The 14,077-nt window shown below is 52.1% G+C and overlaps 2 protein-coding genes and 1 long non-coding RNA gene across 5 annotated transcripts in view; 2 read left to right on the top strand and 1 right to left on the bottom strand.

Moving 5' to 3' along the window:
* Window positions 1-8,348, top strand: part of LOC117651862 — a 53,116-nt gene extending 44,768 nt beyond the window's left edge. Inside the window, exons 3-4 of the long non-coding RNA XR_004588135.1 lie at window positions 3,855-4,350; window positions 8,263-8,348. This is a non-coding gene — a long non-coding RNA (uncharacterized LOC117651862). The remainder of the gene's footprint in view (window positions 1-3,854; window positions 4,351-8,262) is intronic.
* Window positions 8,349-8,457: 109 nt separating this feature from the next.
* On the bottom strand, window positions 8,458-10,902 carry LOC117651682 (pyridoxal kinase). Its single transcript, XM_034395982.1, has 7 exons — window positions 10,437-10,902; window positions 10,264-10,363; window positions 9,983-10,129; window positions 9,770-9,893; window positions 9,525-9,673; window positions 9,252-9,440; window positions 8,458-9,166 (listed from the first exon to the last, which is right to left on the bottom strand). The coding sequence occupies exons 1-7, from the start codon at window positions 10,704-10,706 to the stop codon at window positions 9,060-9,062; spliced, it is 1,086 nt and encodes a 361-aa protein (XP_034251873.1). The 5' UTR covers window positions 10,707-10,902; the 3' UTR covers window positions 8,458-9,059.
* A 185-nt stretch (window positions 10,903-11,087) lies between these two features.
* Window positions 11,088-13,994, top strand: LOC117651753 (cytochrome c oxidase subunit 12, mitochondrial-like). 3 transcript variants are annotated; one of them, XM_034396289.1, is made up of 3 exons: window positions 11,088-11,241; window positions 13,473-13,595; window positions 13,667-13,994. In XM_034396289.1, the coding sequence occupies exons 2-3, from the start codon at window positions 13,480-13,482 to the stop codon at window positions 13,833-13,835; spliced, it is 285 nt and encodes a 94-aa protein (XP_034252180.1). In that variant the 5' UTR covers window positions 11,088-11,241; window positions 13,473-13,479; the 3' UTR covers window positions 13,836-13,994. The 3 variants fall into 3 exon arrangements, with proteins under 3 accessions (XP_034252180.1, XP_034252001.1, XP_034252088.1); XM_034396110.1 differs by lacking the exons at window positions 13,473-13,595; window positions 13,667-13,994 and adding an exon at window positions 12,371-13,278 and having other exon boundaries at window positions 11,093-11,241; XM_034396197.1 differs by lacking the exons at window positions 11,088-11,241; window positions 13,473-13,595; window positions 13,667-13,994 and adding exons at window positions 11,245-11,360; window positions 12,371-13,278.
* Window positions 13,995-14,077: the final 83 nt, after the last annotated feature.

The raw sequence follows: 14,077 nt of genomic DNA, 5'->3' as shown, positions 1-14,077 counted from the left end.
ATGTTGACCCTTGACGCGGCGCGGCGGCGTTCCATCCGCGTCGAGGCCGTCAAGGGCGAGGAGCACCGCGTCATCGTCATCCTGGACTCGGAGCGACACTCCTCGGGGTGCTATGTCGTGCACGGGGATGGCGGTGGTACGGAGGCACGCGCGTGGCTCGGCCGTGTGAACCAGGCCGCATCGCCGCACGGGAGTAGGTCTGGATCCAGGTTCGTTTCGGCGAAAAGGGTGTGCCGGGTGCACCCAGAATCGAAATTACTTTAATTTTCAGTTTTCTAAGGTTGTACATGTTGCGTCTCACTGGGCGGGCATCCTGAGTTTAGAGAGACAGCACCCTGCGTGCCCGGCCTGGGCAAGCCTCGTGGCGGCCTCGTCCGCGGCAACGCGTCCTGATCGTCACCGTCCTCTGTCCCCCCGATGACCGGGCCGGCTGCGATGCAGCGGGCAGGCTGCACCGTGGCGGACCGCCGAAAACCCTTCCACTGGACAAACCAGTTTGGCGAGTGGCGATGAATGGGCCGTTGGCCGGCGGGTCCGCGCTGCCCGGGCAGGCCGCTGTCCCGCTCGCCCTGCTCGGGGTGCTGCGCGGTGCTGCGGGAAGTGGACATGAACCTGAGACCCGCGCATCGCGTCGCGTCCCCTCCCCCTGCCTACCTGCAGCGCGGGGCGGCGCGGGCCGGCACATCCCATAGTCCCGCCGTGCCTGGCCGTGCCTGGCCGTGCCGCCGTCGACCTGCTGCACCGCCTTTTGTTTCAGTAATAACCTTTCTGCGCTGCGCCGCGCTGCGCGGGAAGGAAGGAAGGGTTGCGGAACGTGCGGAACGGAACGGAACGGAACGGAGCGGGCGGTGCAATGATGATGAGAAGAATGCCGGGCTGCTTGGCCTGCTCGGCCTCTGTCTCGCCGCCGTTCGCTCGCCGCCCTGTCTCTGTCTCGCTGGCCTTTGCTCGCCGTCCGCAATGCAGTGCAGGGGCGCAGCGCGGCCGCCCAGGACCGCGGCATTATCCGTTCAGCGCACCGATTCGTCGCTCTGTCTCTGTCGCACTCACGGGGCGTCCCGTGGGGGTGCGAGAGAGACAGAGCGACGGAACGACCCTTCGCTTTCGCTGCGGCAGCACTCTGGGCGGATCGCACGGATGAGACCTCCAGCCCCGCTCCGACTGTCCGCCCTCGTGGCGGTCAGCAGCGTTGTACTTCTCCACAGCAACTTGCCCAGTTTTAAAACACTTTCGCGAAAGATTTTTGGCACGGATGTCGTTGTCGACCGTTCGTCCACTTCTTCCGCGCCGCCTTACGGACGGTCCCCGAGGTTGTTTTTTCTGACCGCGATGATGACGGTGATGGCCGGCCGCAGTGCACCTGGCCGGGCCGGCGGGGCAGTCCGGACGGTTGACCACCGCGTCGGATGGCCAGCGCTTGGTGCTGCAGCACTGCAGCGCGGCAGAGTCGACCCATCCCAAATGATGGCCTAAAACAATGCGTCGGATGCACGGCCGCTGCCCATTGTCCAGCTTGTCCAGCTTGTCCAGGGTTGTCCGGCGAGGCACAGGCGAGGCCGGGACGCGGCCGGACAGCGGGCGACAGCGCTGCACCCCGGCCAGTGCACACGCTGCACTACACCCTGAAACAATGGAAGTATTACGGCACCGTAACCAGACGCCGGGCCCGTCTGGGTGATGACGGCCTCCTTGGCCGCGGCTGGCGCGAGGTGCGGGGCGCGGTGCATGCGGAGGGTGCGGCCGCGCGGTAAGACAATGGGAAGATGATGCCACGCCGCGCCGCGCCACGCACCCCACAGTCCAACTGCCGCCCGGGGTGTCCTCGCCGTCCTCGTGTCGAAACGCCGCGGCAGTGTTGGCCCACTCTGCGCGACTCAGCGGATTTGGCACGCCGACCGACGCTACCCCGCGCGCGAGAGACGCCGCGCGAGTGGGGTATCGACGAAGGGCCCAAGCCGCCGGCCCGCGGTCCCTGCGTCCTTTCCCACGGACAGGAAGTGAGGCTTCCGGAGGGCGAGCTTGCTGCAGGAGGACCGGGAGGCCCTGGAGGACCAGCCCCCGGGCGAGGTGTCGGTCTTCCTCCGCTCCCTCTCGAAGCAGCTGGACACCGCGGAGGCATTGTCTGACCAGGCCGCCTCGTTCGGCGTGCGTGTGCGTGTGCGTGCGTGTGTGTGTGTGTGTGTGTGTGTGTGTGTGTGTGTGTGTGCGCGTGTGTGTGTTTAATAAGATTCTCCCACCGTCGCCACTAATGATGTAAAAACTCGTCGACGCCCCGCTTCCGTCGCCGCGTCGCCGCGTCGCCGCGCCCAGTCGGCGCTCGTCCAACGCCAACGCCACGCCACCGCCAAAACGAGCCAAGTTTGAAACTGCACGGGGCAAAATGATGCGGCGGCGGAGTTGCGCGCGCGGGCGTTGTTGAAGCGGGACAGTGCAGGCCTACGCCGAACAGCGAACGCTGCCGTCGCCCCGTCCTGCTCGCACTCGTCCGGCTCGGCGTGCCGCGGCGTGCCGTGCGGTTGCGAGAGAGACGTTGTTGGGGATCGCAGACAGCGGGAGCAGGCGCGGGCGGTGGAGCGCACGTGGATAACGAACGTGTCATACCTACGGCGTACGTAGCCACGGCCGCGCACAGTGTGCCGCACACGGCCAACGAGTCGAACCAGCCAGGCAGGCAGCCAGCCTGGCGGCGTGTGCGTTGTCACTCCGCCGCTCGCGCCGCTCGACTCAAGACAACAACAACTGCGCCATGTCATTATGACGGGCCGAACAATGGCGTGGCGTGGCGTGCGCCGCGAGGATGTGGGGCCGCGCCGTGCCGTGCCGTGCCGTGCCGTGCCGCGCCGAACGAACCAACTTGGATCGTTATTTATTGGGAAGAGGGGGAAGGGGCGCACGAGTGTGTGTGTGTGTGTGTGTTTGTTGCATCAGCGGGGGCGCAAACAACCCTCACAAAAATGGAGCGGTTCGCATGGACGTAGTTTTATCGGAGGTTTGACCGGGTTCCCCGTTTCCCAGTGGACTCTTCACCGCACGGTGTGGTAGCGGCGAAATAGATTCCGGAGAGAGTGGCCATGCCGGCGGGGGAGACGCCGCTCCGACGCCTGCGACGCCTGCGGGAGACGCGGCGGCCACGCGGTCACGCCACTGCGAAGCGTGCTGCCTACCCCGCGACAGGCGGGCGTTTGGCACCGGTACCGCTTCGCTTGGCTGCGCTCCGCGCTCCGCTCTGCTGAGGCGGCAACTCGCAGTGGCGGTGGCGGCACGGGGTGGCGAAACGACGTGCGACCTCTCGACGACGCGGCCAGCGCGGCCAGCGCGACCAGCGCGCAGTGGGCCAGGAGACCGGTGGAGGCAGCCAAAATTTTAGACGCATTTTGAGCTCCAGAGTCGCTGAATGGGACTCGAACCGAACGTGTGACCCCACCATTGGATTCCTCGTTCGGAGAGCAATCCATTGGTGGGCTCACACGTTCGGTTCGAGCCCTGTTTCGCGACTCCGGAGCTCCAAACCCGTCTAGAGTTTTGGCCGCCTCCACCGGTCTCCTGGTCCACTGTGCGGTGCGACGCGGCCCGGTGTTGCAAAGTCACGCCGTTTAACTGTCTTTGTGTGTCCGGCCAGTCCAGCTGCGCGCTGCACCGCCGCCTCGCCCGCCTTGCCCAACGCAAACATCTCACTGCCGCCGCTGCCGATTAATTACAAAAGAACAAAAGAGTCTGCCGAAAAAAACGAGAAGCGGCAGCGCGACCTGTTCCGCTGACCCCCACCGCCACCCGGGCCTCCCCCCTCCCCTCCCCTTCCCCCGTCCTGCTCGCTGTCCAGCCGGAAGTAACGCCGCATGTGTGTGTGTGCTCAGGTGACGCAGGCGTCGCAGTCTCCTTGGTGTCGTCGGCGAGCCAGCACCGCGCGCGGTGGACGCAGAGCCGCGGACACGTCAGGCACTAAGTGCCGTCCCACGCCGCGCCACGCCACGCCAGGCCGCGACAGCTGTAAGCACTGCAAGGAAGCTGCCGAGTGCCGCTCTGGACACGGCGTCGACTTTTCCCCCGGAGGAAGAGAAAAGTGTCACGGAGACGTCGCACTCCGCCACGCGGACGGGGCGGACGGGGCGGACGCGGCGGGGGTCACTGCCTGCCAGACGAGCCGGCGTGTTCCCGATCAGCGACCTGCACTCTGTGACGGTGCACGTGCGTTTGAGTGAAGCGAAGTGAAGGCTTCCGCTGTGTTTCAGAATGTGATTGGTTGTTGCAGACGTCGGCGACGTTGGCGACGTCGGCACTGGCTGAGGCTCGGTGGCGGCATTGGCGCGGACGGAGACGGCCACATTCGTCGGCCACTCCTTGAACTAGCCGGTAAGAAACGTAAGGGAGGGAAGACCATCCGCCCGGGAGGAGCAGCTTTCGTCGCTCTATCTCTCTCGCACCTTGCGAACCGCCCCATGAGTGCGAGAGAGACAGAGCGACGAGGGAGCGGCCGTGAGGCGCCGCGGCGTCGGGAATAAAATGCTTCTTAGAATAAAATAACAATTTCCACAATTCGCCGCGGCGGGAAGAATGCCGCTTTGAAGGGCCAAGCTGGAACGGGCGAGGAGGCCGCCGCGCCGCGCCGCCGCCCGCGGGGCCTAGCAGCGCCGCGAGAGAGAGGGACAGAGAAAGATGGAGAGGGGTGGGGGAGGCCGATACTGTCCAGAAGGCATGGCAGATAACGCCAAAGAAATAAGACATTTCCATCTCAATTTCTCCGGGCCACCCAGCGGGGCCCTGGGCGGGGCGCGGGGCGGGGCGGGGCGGGGCGGGGCGGGGCGCGGTGGGGCTGGCAAAGGCGTGGCGGGGCCAGCGAGGCGCGCTGCGGAACGAGCACGGGCCCGCCCCCACCCCACCCCACCACGGACCTCCAGGGGATGATTCTCGACAGTTTTATTTTTAATATTTCTCTTCTCGGGCTCCTCGGCGCTGCCTCGGCCTCGGCGCCGCGCCGCCCCCGCCACCCTCTCGGCCTTGCAGCCGTCCGTCCCGTCGCTCTCTCTCCCTCTCTCCCTCTCTCTCGCTCGCTCGCTCTTTCTCCTCCCCTCCCGATCTCATCAAGTTTTTAATCCTTCGGAAACTCGGGAGATGAAAGTATTCCTTTGTCTCCCAACTGTCTTCTGGGAAATTGAGGATTCGACTCGAGATAGTCCCCTCCCCCTCCCCCTACCCTCCTTTTCCTCCGCCAGCATTCGCGCTTTTTCGTTTCTCTCCCCCGGAGTGGAAGGGGTGCGAACGGAATGACCGATAATTGGGCGAGTTCATTGTGAAAGGGGGAGGGGGCTCCTTCACGCCGGAAGTGTCTTGACGGCCATCTTGAAAAAGCGCAAAGGAGGGAGAGAGAAAGAGAGGAGAGTGCGGCGCTGCCTCGCGCTGCCTTCCCTGGGTGGGCCTGCAGGGCAAAGAAGGCAAATCGAAAACGGCAGCGCGACGCGCCGCGCGAGTCCACGTCTTGCTGTCCTTTCTCTCTCTGGTACACGGACTGCAGTGGAGAAGGAAATGGCCCTGTCTCACGCACGCCGAGTATCAACGGTTGGCACTCCAAAACCATTACAGTCGATTTTTTTTAACGATTTTAAACTTTGTGCAGTTCTATGCGCGCTTATCTAGACACAAGTGGGAGCGCAATTTTAAAGACGTATAAAATAATGAATCAGTTTATTTTTGCTGCTGTTTTTAATACGTCTTATCTGGTAAAATATAGCCTCTTCTCACTCGGAAGAAGTATTTATGATGCACAGTATCCTAAGCATAATGCATTGCTTTTGCTGGATAAACGAGAGAATTATGACCTGAATTTTCATTCCCGAGAAGGTCGCAATAAAGTATCAAATCACGCTATAGACATATCGCTTTATCAGCGTGTCACAGAAAAATCATTTGTGGTAGTTTGGAACTGGAGTGCACATGTCGAAATAAGCATCACTGTAAATGTCTTACGGTGAAAGGCTGCACCAACATATTATGGTGGAGATTTTGTCCATAATACCAACGAAAATCGTCAATGAATTCTCAATGGAACTCTCACAGTGAATTCTCAATGGTGAAGTCAGCTGCTGCACCACCATATAGTAAGGAACATTTTCACCGTAATATGGAGAATCTTCACCGTACAACATTAGAGTGTACACATAGCTAGGATGTACGCGGGTTCACGATGAGATAGTACTGTCTTCAATCGGTCATAAACTTGGCAAAAGGTGAAACTAGTAAAAATGCTGGCAAGGACGGTCCGCCATAGGCCGATGGTGACAACGCAACGCACCCCACTGGGCCTGCATCCCCCACCCGCTCCACCCCCGGAGTGGGGGCGGGGCAGGCGGGGCGCGCTCCGAGGGTGGTGGGGGGTGGCGGGGTGGCGGTGGGGTGGTGGGGGTGTCGATGACACCCCCGACACACGTAATTAGCACGCTAATCCCCAGTGCGGGATGGTTTGACCGACTGGGCTGAATCTTTGAATTTCCCTCGGCATTTTCACTTTTTTTCCATGTCTTTCTTCATTACGTACTTGAAGAACAATTTCTCGTCCGAACAGCATCGCAGACTCCAGACGGTCAGGCAGTTTCAATGCAGCCTTGTTGCAGTGGCCCTTCTGCAAGGCAGCGTCACCTCGGCGAAGTCATCGAGTCGCATCGCATTGTCTCTGATGCTTTCCATTTCCTTTCTGGCGTTCGTCTGTCCGCCCGGACCGCGGCCTGCTCGCCCTGCCCGGCCCGCCCCGCACAGACCCCGTCGTCGGCATCGTGGTTGGTGTGGCCACGTTTGGTCTTTCAGTGGACCGGCACGTAGTCCCACTGTAGGACTTCACCGGCGCGCTGCCTTGTTGGGCCTTTGGGAATTTAGGTTTCTGAGGCGTATAGTTATCGGACACCACGGAAAAACAGTGTCAGGACTACGGTCAGGACCCGCTGGACGCGGGGCCGCCAGTCAGTGGCCGTGCCAAGCGGCGCGAATTACAAACAGCTTCCCGCCTCGCGGCTTGGCGCCTGGCGGCCTCGCGGGAGATTCATCTTTTCAGCTTGTTTTGCAAAACGCCACAACAATGCCCCTTCCGGACTCTCCGGACTCGGCGTCAGTTTCTGCCTTCTTTCTGAGCGTTCTCGCTGTAACGCCACGCCTCGCGTAGCCTCGCGGAGGCAGACGGTCGAGGGCCACCATTGTTCTGGTTTGTTCGCGTCGTGGTTCTGGGTTCTGGTTTTGGTGAAGCAGGGCGGCCGAACCCCGAATAAATTGCCGAGTTGGACACTGTAAGGACTCGCCGCACAACCAAGTGGAAACGAGGCTTTCCTCCCGGTTCAAAATAAATAGTTTTGGTTCATTATTCTAATCCATCATTTTTCGACGCTGTCTTATGGCGTCGCGCTGCTTCATTTTAAAACATTATTCCGCTCAAATCAAACGACGGCGGCGCGGCGCTTCCAGGCTCGAGACTCCGAGACGACGGCGTGCCTCCCTCCTTTCCACCCTCCCCTTCGAATCAAAATCTTTTTTATTGATTCATCCGCCCCGCTCCGCCGCGCCTCGCCCGCCGCCAACCCGCCTCCGCTCCCCTCTGCACAAAAATACTCCTCAACTCTCTTGAATGGCCGTGCAAAGAAAGAAAAGAGGGTGGGAGCGGGAGGGGGAGAGGCAGATTCGGTGGGTGGAATTCATGAAAGTTTCTCTCTCCTTCCCTCGCCTTTCCTCGTCCTGCTTCTCACTACTTTTTCGACCCTTTTTTCATTGTTCCTTTTTGTGATGGAGACATTTGGCGCAGCGCGCTTCGCGCTCAAGACGAAGAAGTGGGAGCGAGAGGTGGGGGAGGGAACGGCCATCATGGTGCTCTATCAGCAATCCTCCCCGCCCCCGTCGCCTCCCCGTCCCGTCCTTGAGCGCGTTGCATTTTAAACGTTTATTTTTCCACCCTTTGGAGCTGCCGCTCCACTGCGCCGCCCTCTTCTGATTATTTCTTTTGGCAGCAAAGCTTCGAAGGACGCCTCCAAGTCGCCTGGCCTAGGTTCCAGCCTCCAAAGTCACTCTCCTCTGAGTGAACGCAATTCTCACCCGAGCATTTCAGCCACGATGGCCGAGTGTCCCCTATCGCCCTCTCGTCACCGTGGCCGACTCATTTCCAGCCGAGCAAAACCGCTTTCCACATTCGTTCAGGGGCCGATGTCTCTTTATCCCTCTCGTACCTTAAGGAAAAATAGCAAACTGTTGCCTGAACCACTTTTGAAAAAAAATTGTATCGTTTTGTTGCAGGACGACGGGGATGAGGAGAATCTTTCGATAGAAATCCCGGATTTCAACGAGAGTATTTTGACTAATAAAGAGCTTTACCAGTATGAGTGTTGTGTGATGAAATTGCCCCTTCATTAGAAATCAAGTTGTGAACATCGTATAGGTCTCAAAGTTGTGACTTTTTGGGAAAAGGAAAGGCACAGAAAATACAAATCATGTGTAAGCACAGATTTAATGACAACAATAATAAACAATATAGTACATAAAAATGCACAGAAGAATATATCATCAAAACTTGTGGAATATGGAAGACAAGATTGATTACGTTACAGTAGATTGGTCACAAGCAACATTTGCTACATCATAATAATTTAACAATAAAATAAAATAAAACAAAACAAAAAAATAACAAAAAAAATATTTTATAACCACTAACATGAACATCAACAAATTAAGCAAGGTCATCAATAATCTGCAAGGCTCTTCTTGACAAAAAAAAACTGATTCTTATTGTCAAATTCACAATTTCCCATACACTTTCAGAAAGAAACCAACTTGTTTCTCTCAAGAAGACAAGAAGACAATGCCATAATGACTATTACAGAATGTTTTAAATATTTCACATCTTTCTTAGTGTCTGTGCTCTCCAGTCATCAAAGGAGCAGCAGCTAAACTTTTGATCCACAAAAAAATTGAATACTTAGATCAGTTTAGCTATATAATGAATTAATTCAAAGCATAGCCTATAACCATGAATAGTTTGGCTCTTCTCAATTATGCACACAATACTGACTGCCAAACACACTAAATGCCTTAAATCAAAGAATTGATACCGCATGGTACACCACTTTGGGATTTTCAATGTCACTTTTGCTCTTGATAAGCTTCAGCTCACGGTCAAAAACTGACAACTTTTCAGTATCACCTACAACAAGAAAATCACAAAAATATTTAATTCTTTGAAACAGGAGAAAAGGCTTAAAGGGACCAAAAATTATAGAAAAAGATACCTTTACAAGATGCTTCAGTACGCTGTAGCACAGCTTGTATAGTAGCAACAGTATACTCCAGAGATTGTTTTAAGTTATTGTGAGATCGCCACATCCAAGCCAAGAGAAGAGCAGAAAACAAATCACCGGTTCCTGTATATGAGCTCTTCAACTTTGGGAATGTTATCATAGCCTTTTCTTGTCTTCCATCTGCCCAAAGAATTTGTGTTAACAGTTACCTTTCAAATGACAATACCTATATTTAAATTTGCTGATGATATGTTATCTATTTACCTATTATTGCGCTCCCCAGGCAGAGGAGAGACTTTTCATCACATAATTCTGAAGATGAGATAACAACAGTCTTAGGTCCCATGCTGTGCAATGTTGCAGTTGCTGCCCAAACATCATCAATGGTTTTTAGAGTTATTCCTGTCAGTAGCCTAGAAGCAGAAACATAAGTTTTCAGTCAGAAAATTTAATTCAAAACAAACAAGAACTTAGCATCCAAAGATTGCCTAAGTTTACATGAAACTTACTCAAGTTCAAATTGGTTGGGTGTCACGATATTTGCAATTGGTATGATGGTTTCCTTGTAGACATCAATCAATTCTGTAGGGACATATATGCCTCTTCCAATGTCACCAATTACAGGATCACACACTTGAAAAGAAAGATACAAAATTAACTTAAGCTGAGATGAGTGTAAGCTGCTACCAGTAAATAATTGAAGCGCCATTAAAAATACTTACAATAAATCAAACCAGAATTCTTTTTACGCAGCTGAGAAACTATATTTGCTATGTGAGTTAAGAAAGATTTTGAACGACTGTACCCAGTCAGCAAATGAGTGTAAGTGCAATCAAGCCCATTATGAGCTAAACCCTCTGTTAGCTCAACTGAAAAGAATGCAAAGAAGTGTTATCACTGAACAGTGTACAACTGGGTACAGCTGCACATGCCAAGGATTTGCTGATACTGAAATAAAGAAACGGTGACTCCTCTAGAAGGCAAGAAGCGGCAGATAACTCACCCAGCTCTTGTTCAGCTAATACCTGTCCTTTCCAATAGCCATATCCAGTGTGGTTTGAGAACTGGACAGAATTGATGGCATCAACATCAAAGCCAAGAACCTAAGCAAAGAAAAACGGTCAATGATTAGGCATGCTTTGGTCCAAAATGGACTTAAACTAGGCGTTGACTCACCTGCAAGGGAAAAGTGGCACTCTTGTTTCCCACATAACCCGATACAACATGACTTTGGATGGACAGGACACGGGGGCTAGGGGCATCCATGACGGGGGCAGCACTACTGGCGAGACTGCGGCCGCGGCTCAAGTTGACGGGCACATGAGGAATGGGAGATAAGAGGCCAAAGACGCTCGCTTTCGTCAGGCTGGCTTGGCTGCCTTGGCTGGCTGCAGCCGCTGTGTTTACATTATGAAGGCACAGCCATAGCCGTGTGTTACGCAGCATTTGCCTCACTCAAAGTGCATTGCTGATCGCTTAAAGACACTTCTCAAAATGCAAGGACTGGAAACGTGGAATTCTCTGCGATGTCCCTCATCCTGAAAAAAAGTTGTCGATAAAACAACTAGTTGAAAGGCGGAAACGAAATTGGGTTGATTGGAGTTGGGAGTGTCTTCTGCTGGTGTCTGCTGGAAAGTAGCTCCAAATGTGCCAACTACTGTGAGCCAAACTAGTTCTCGGTTCATTCTTCAAGCAGAAAATTATGCATTTCTATGAACTTATTCTTAAAATATTAAAACCAATTAAAATTTTTTTCTTGAATGATCTCATCCCAAAATAATAAATGGGCACTCATTTAAAGGCTACGGCGTCTTTTAGAGCCATCAGCTGTTAAAATTAGGTTGGTAATGTTCTCACCGCTGTTAGGTTGTCTTTTTCGCAGCACCACGACGGGTCAGCCATTTTAGACTTACGCTGAGACCAGAGGACGTCGCCAAACCGTCCCAATTTTTGCCTGGAGCAAGGGAACGGCATTCCATTGGTAGGGTGAAGTTGTCTGGATATACTGCATGTTCCGTAGTGACTGTGAATGCATTTTTCATGCTGTTTTGTCGCGGCTTCGTGAATTGGTGTTGGACTCTCCAAGTCTGCTGACCACTCGTACTTTTGCCTTCTTTTGCTTTGTATTTTCTGTTTGTGAAGCTGTATTGATTGATTTTGATTCTTCTCATGCATCGTAATGACGTATTGCCAAGTGCCAACCCAGTCGCCCCATGCGCAGCCCTATCGGTAGAATTTCGATGACTGTCTGGTTGAGTGTAAGGTTATAAGTACCTAGTCAAGGACAGTTGCTGTGTGACTCTTTTAAATGTATGCTCTGGGGCATCTAAATTTTGATGTTTGCCCTGTGTTCGTGGCCTCACTACATTTCATTGGGGGAGCTTCTTGTTCTCTAAGAATCGCGTTCCCGTAACTGTCGATCAGCTAAATCACATTTATTCTTATCTACAATGTCATGGCTATACATTACCATCTCTTCGATCAGTTGATCCCCAGTTAATACCCAAGGAATTATTCTTTTTTATTATTTTTTTTCTGTTTAATGTTATTTTGACTACTGTTTCTGTAGCAGTAATATGCGTTTGACAGCCAGCCTTATTCCTCTCGATAAATGTTGCATTTAGTTTCAGTATCCCAGCTGCAAAACATTTGGTTTCTAGTCGAAACCCTTTCTCCCCTTTGCAAATGCATGAATCATCAAGATATAGCTTTCACATGAAATGTACTGAGCACTTTCCCATAGTTGTTGGTTTGGTTTTCATATTTGGTTACAGACAGTTAATTACTCACAAAATATGCCTATTTTGTTGCTTTTGGTTGCCTTAAACCTGTCATTGCTTTTGCTTGGACATTCAATCTCTTATGCTGCACATATGATGTAGTGAAATTGTCAACCTCAATCACTTTACTAAGTCAAATTTATCAAGTTCAAAGCATATGCTTCTCAGCAGTTTAGCACTTAGTACTTAAACAAAATGAGCTATTCCTCACCAAGCATATTTCACCTGCTGAGAATCATGTTGCTTGTTAGCATTAAGCGTACAATGATGGATTTTGGTTCAAATTTTCTGGGCATGGTGTTTACACCAGAAAGTTCTCTCTTTCCATAGGTGATTGCCATGGTGTATCATAGGTCGGATGGGGACACCACCCCTTCAGCCAGGGACCGAGCTCCACCCACTGCTCAGTCTATGCCTGAAGCTCATCAAGTAAATGCTTTCCGCAACGATGGGAGCTTTCTTGAAATGTTCAAGAGAATGCAGGAAGCCAATTCAAGTGCATCCTCAGGCAGTCCCAGTTTGAGCAAGAACTTACAGCCAGCAAAGCCAACAACCTCAGTCAGCCCAGTTAAAGCAGAAAGTGGACAGTCTGTGATGTCTTCAGATAGGGTTCATCCAGGCCCATCTGGAAATCCAGGTTCATCTGGAAATGCCAGTAGTGGAGACGAGAGTTCAAAGGAGGTTGCCAAGCGAGCTCCTCTAGTCGGCAAGAGACGAGGTGGGCGAGTGTTGCCCACAGGTGTTGTGAAGAAGAAACGTGCTGATGAGGAAGGCTCTGAAGAGAAACCCAAAGACGCTTGGTCTCTTTACATGGCTGAAGTTAAACGATACAAGGAAACTTCCTGTGAGGAGGATGGAAAGACAAGACCTCTTGTGAAATAAATATATTATTTTGCTTTATGTATGCTGAAACAGATGACTAATTTTAAGATTGTTCTTAAGTGCTGTTGCTGGTTACTGGCAATGCAAATTGTTTGTTATGTCGATCTCTTTAAAAATGTTAAAATAGTTAAATACATTGTGGAAATGTGGTTGTTTTGTTTTCTTCCCTGTTTCTGTGAGATTGAGAAGATGTTTTTCTTGTGTTGGTAAGTGAATCCTCATTGTTGGAGATAAAATCCATCATTGTATGCTAGTTCAGTTCCTTTGGTCTAACTGCAGCAGATATGCAATTTGTCATTTCAATCAGTGTATGTAAGTGTTTTGTCATCTGACCTCATTAAATGTACCATTATTCATGTGGCACTTCTAAAGCGAAACCTCATGACCATCAGGTCAAAGTGGAACATTTATGGTCTTTTTAAAATTCCCATTGGCATTGGCACTCATTCACTTATTAATTGAATTTTGTCATGGTAGGGGTTTTGTTTTCTCACTGATGTGTTCTGTTATCATTTTAGCGGGCCTTTTGACTTCTTTGTGTGTGTTCCAGATTAATCATGCCTCCTGCACTGGTGGAGTGGTATGTGGGCAACTTGAAGAACTCCAAGCCTGCCCAAGCAGGCCACCATACTGTCCCCACAGATTCCAGGTTCCCCAACATGAATCAGACTAGGTAAGTCTGCTGTAGTGTCAACTATAATTGTTCCGTTTGCTACTTGTCTAACTTTTTAATTGTGTCTTCAGGTACTGCTACCAAATGTACCTGGACTACCACCGGTGTGTGAAGAAACGTGGTGACAAGTACGAACCCTGCAACTACTTCCAGCATGCTTACAAAACACTGTGCCCACAGTTTTGGGTAGAGAAGTGGGATGAACAGATTGAAAATGGCTCATTTGCTGGCTACATTTAGATCAATGATTTTAGAATAATTAGTAGGTCAAATCCATAAATCTTCAAAGTATCTTGCTCTACAATTTAGGCAATATTTTAAATTACATAAGGAAATTCCAGAAATTTGTTTAACTGAAACATGATTGAAAATAAAAATGTTGAAAGTTCTCTTTACAAATGTTATTCATTATTCTTTCCTACCATTGACAACCTGCAGTATTGTTCTTTGTCCCAGCCATGAACTGAAATTAAGTGCTGCAG

This window comes from Thrips palmi, unplaced genomic scaffold (genome assembly GCF_012932325.1).
Source record: "Thrips palmi isolate BJ-2018 unplaced genomic scaffold, TpBJ-2018v1 HiC_scaffold_1, whole genome shotgun sequence".
Lineage (NCBI taxonomy): Eukaryota > Metazoa > Arthropoda > Insecta > Thysanoptera > Thripidae > Thrips > Thrips palmi.
This window is presented reverse-complemented; position numbering and strand designations above follow the sequence as displayed.

Coding starts and splice junctions, on each gene's coding strand:
- LOC117651753 (XM_034396110.1), top strand. CDS start 12,380: ATGGTGTATCATAGGTCGGATGGGGACACCACCCCTTCAGCCAGGGAC.
- LOC117651682 (XM_034395982.1), bottom strand. CDS start 10,706: ATGCTGCGTAACACACGGCTATGGCTGTGCCTTCATAATGTAAACACA. Junction 10,364..10,436: donor GTGCCACTTTTCCCTTGCAG/GTGAGTCAACGC, acceptor TTCTTTGCTTAG/GTTCTTGGCTTTGATGTTGA. Junction 9,167..9,251: donor TACTGAAGCATCTTGTAAAG/GTATCTTTTTCT, acceptor TTCTTGTTGTAG/GTGATACTGAAAAGTTGTCA.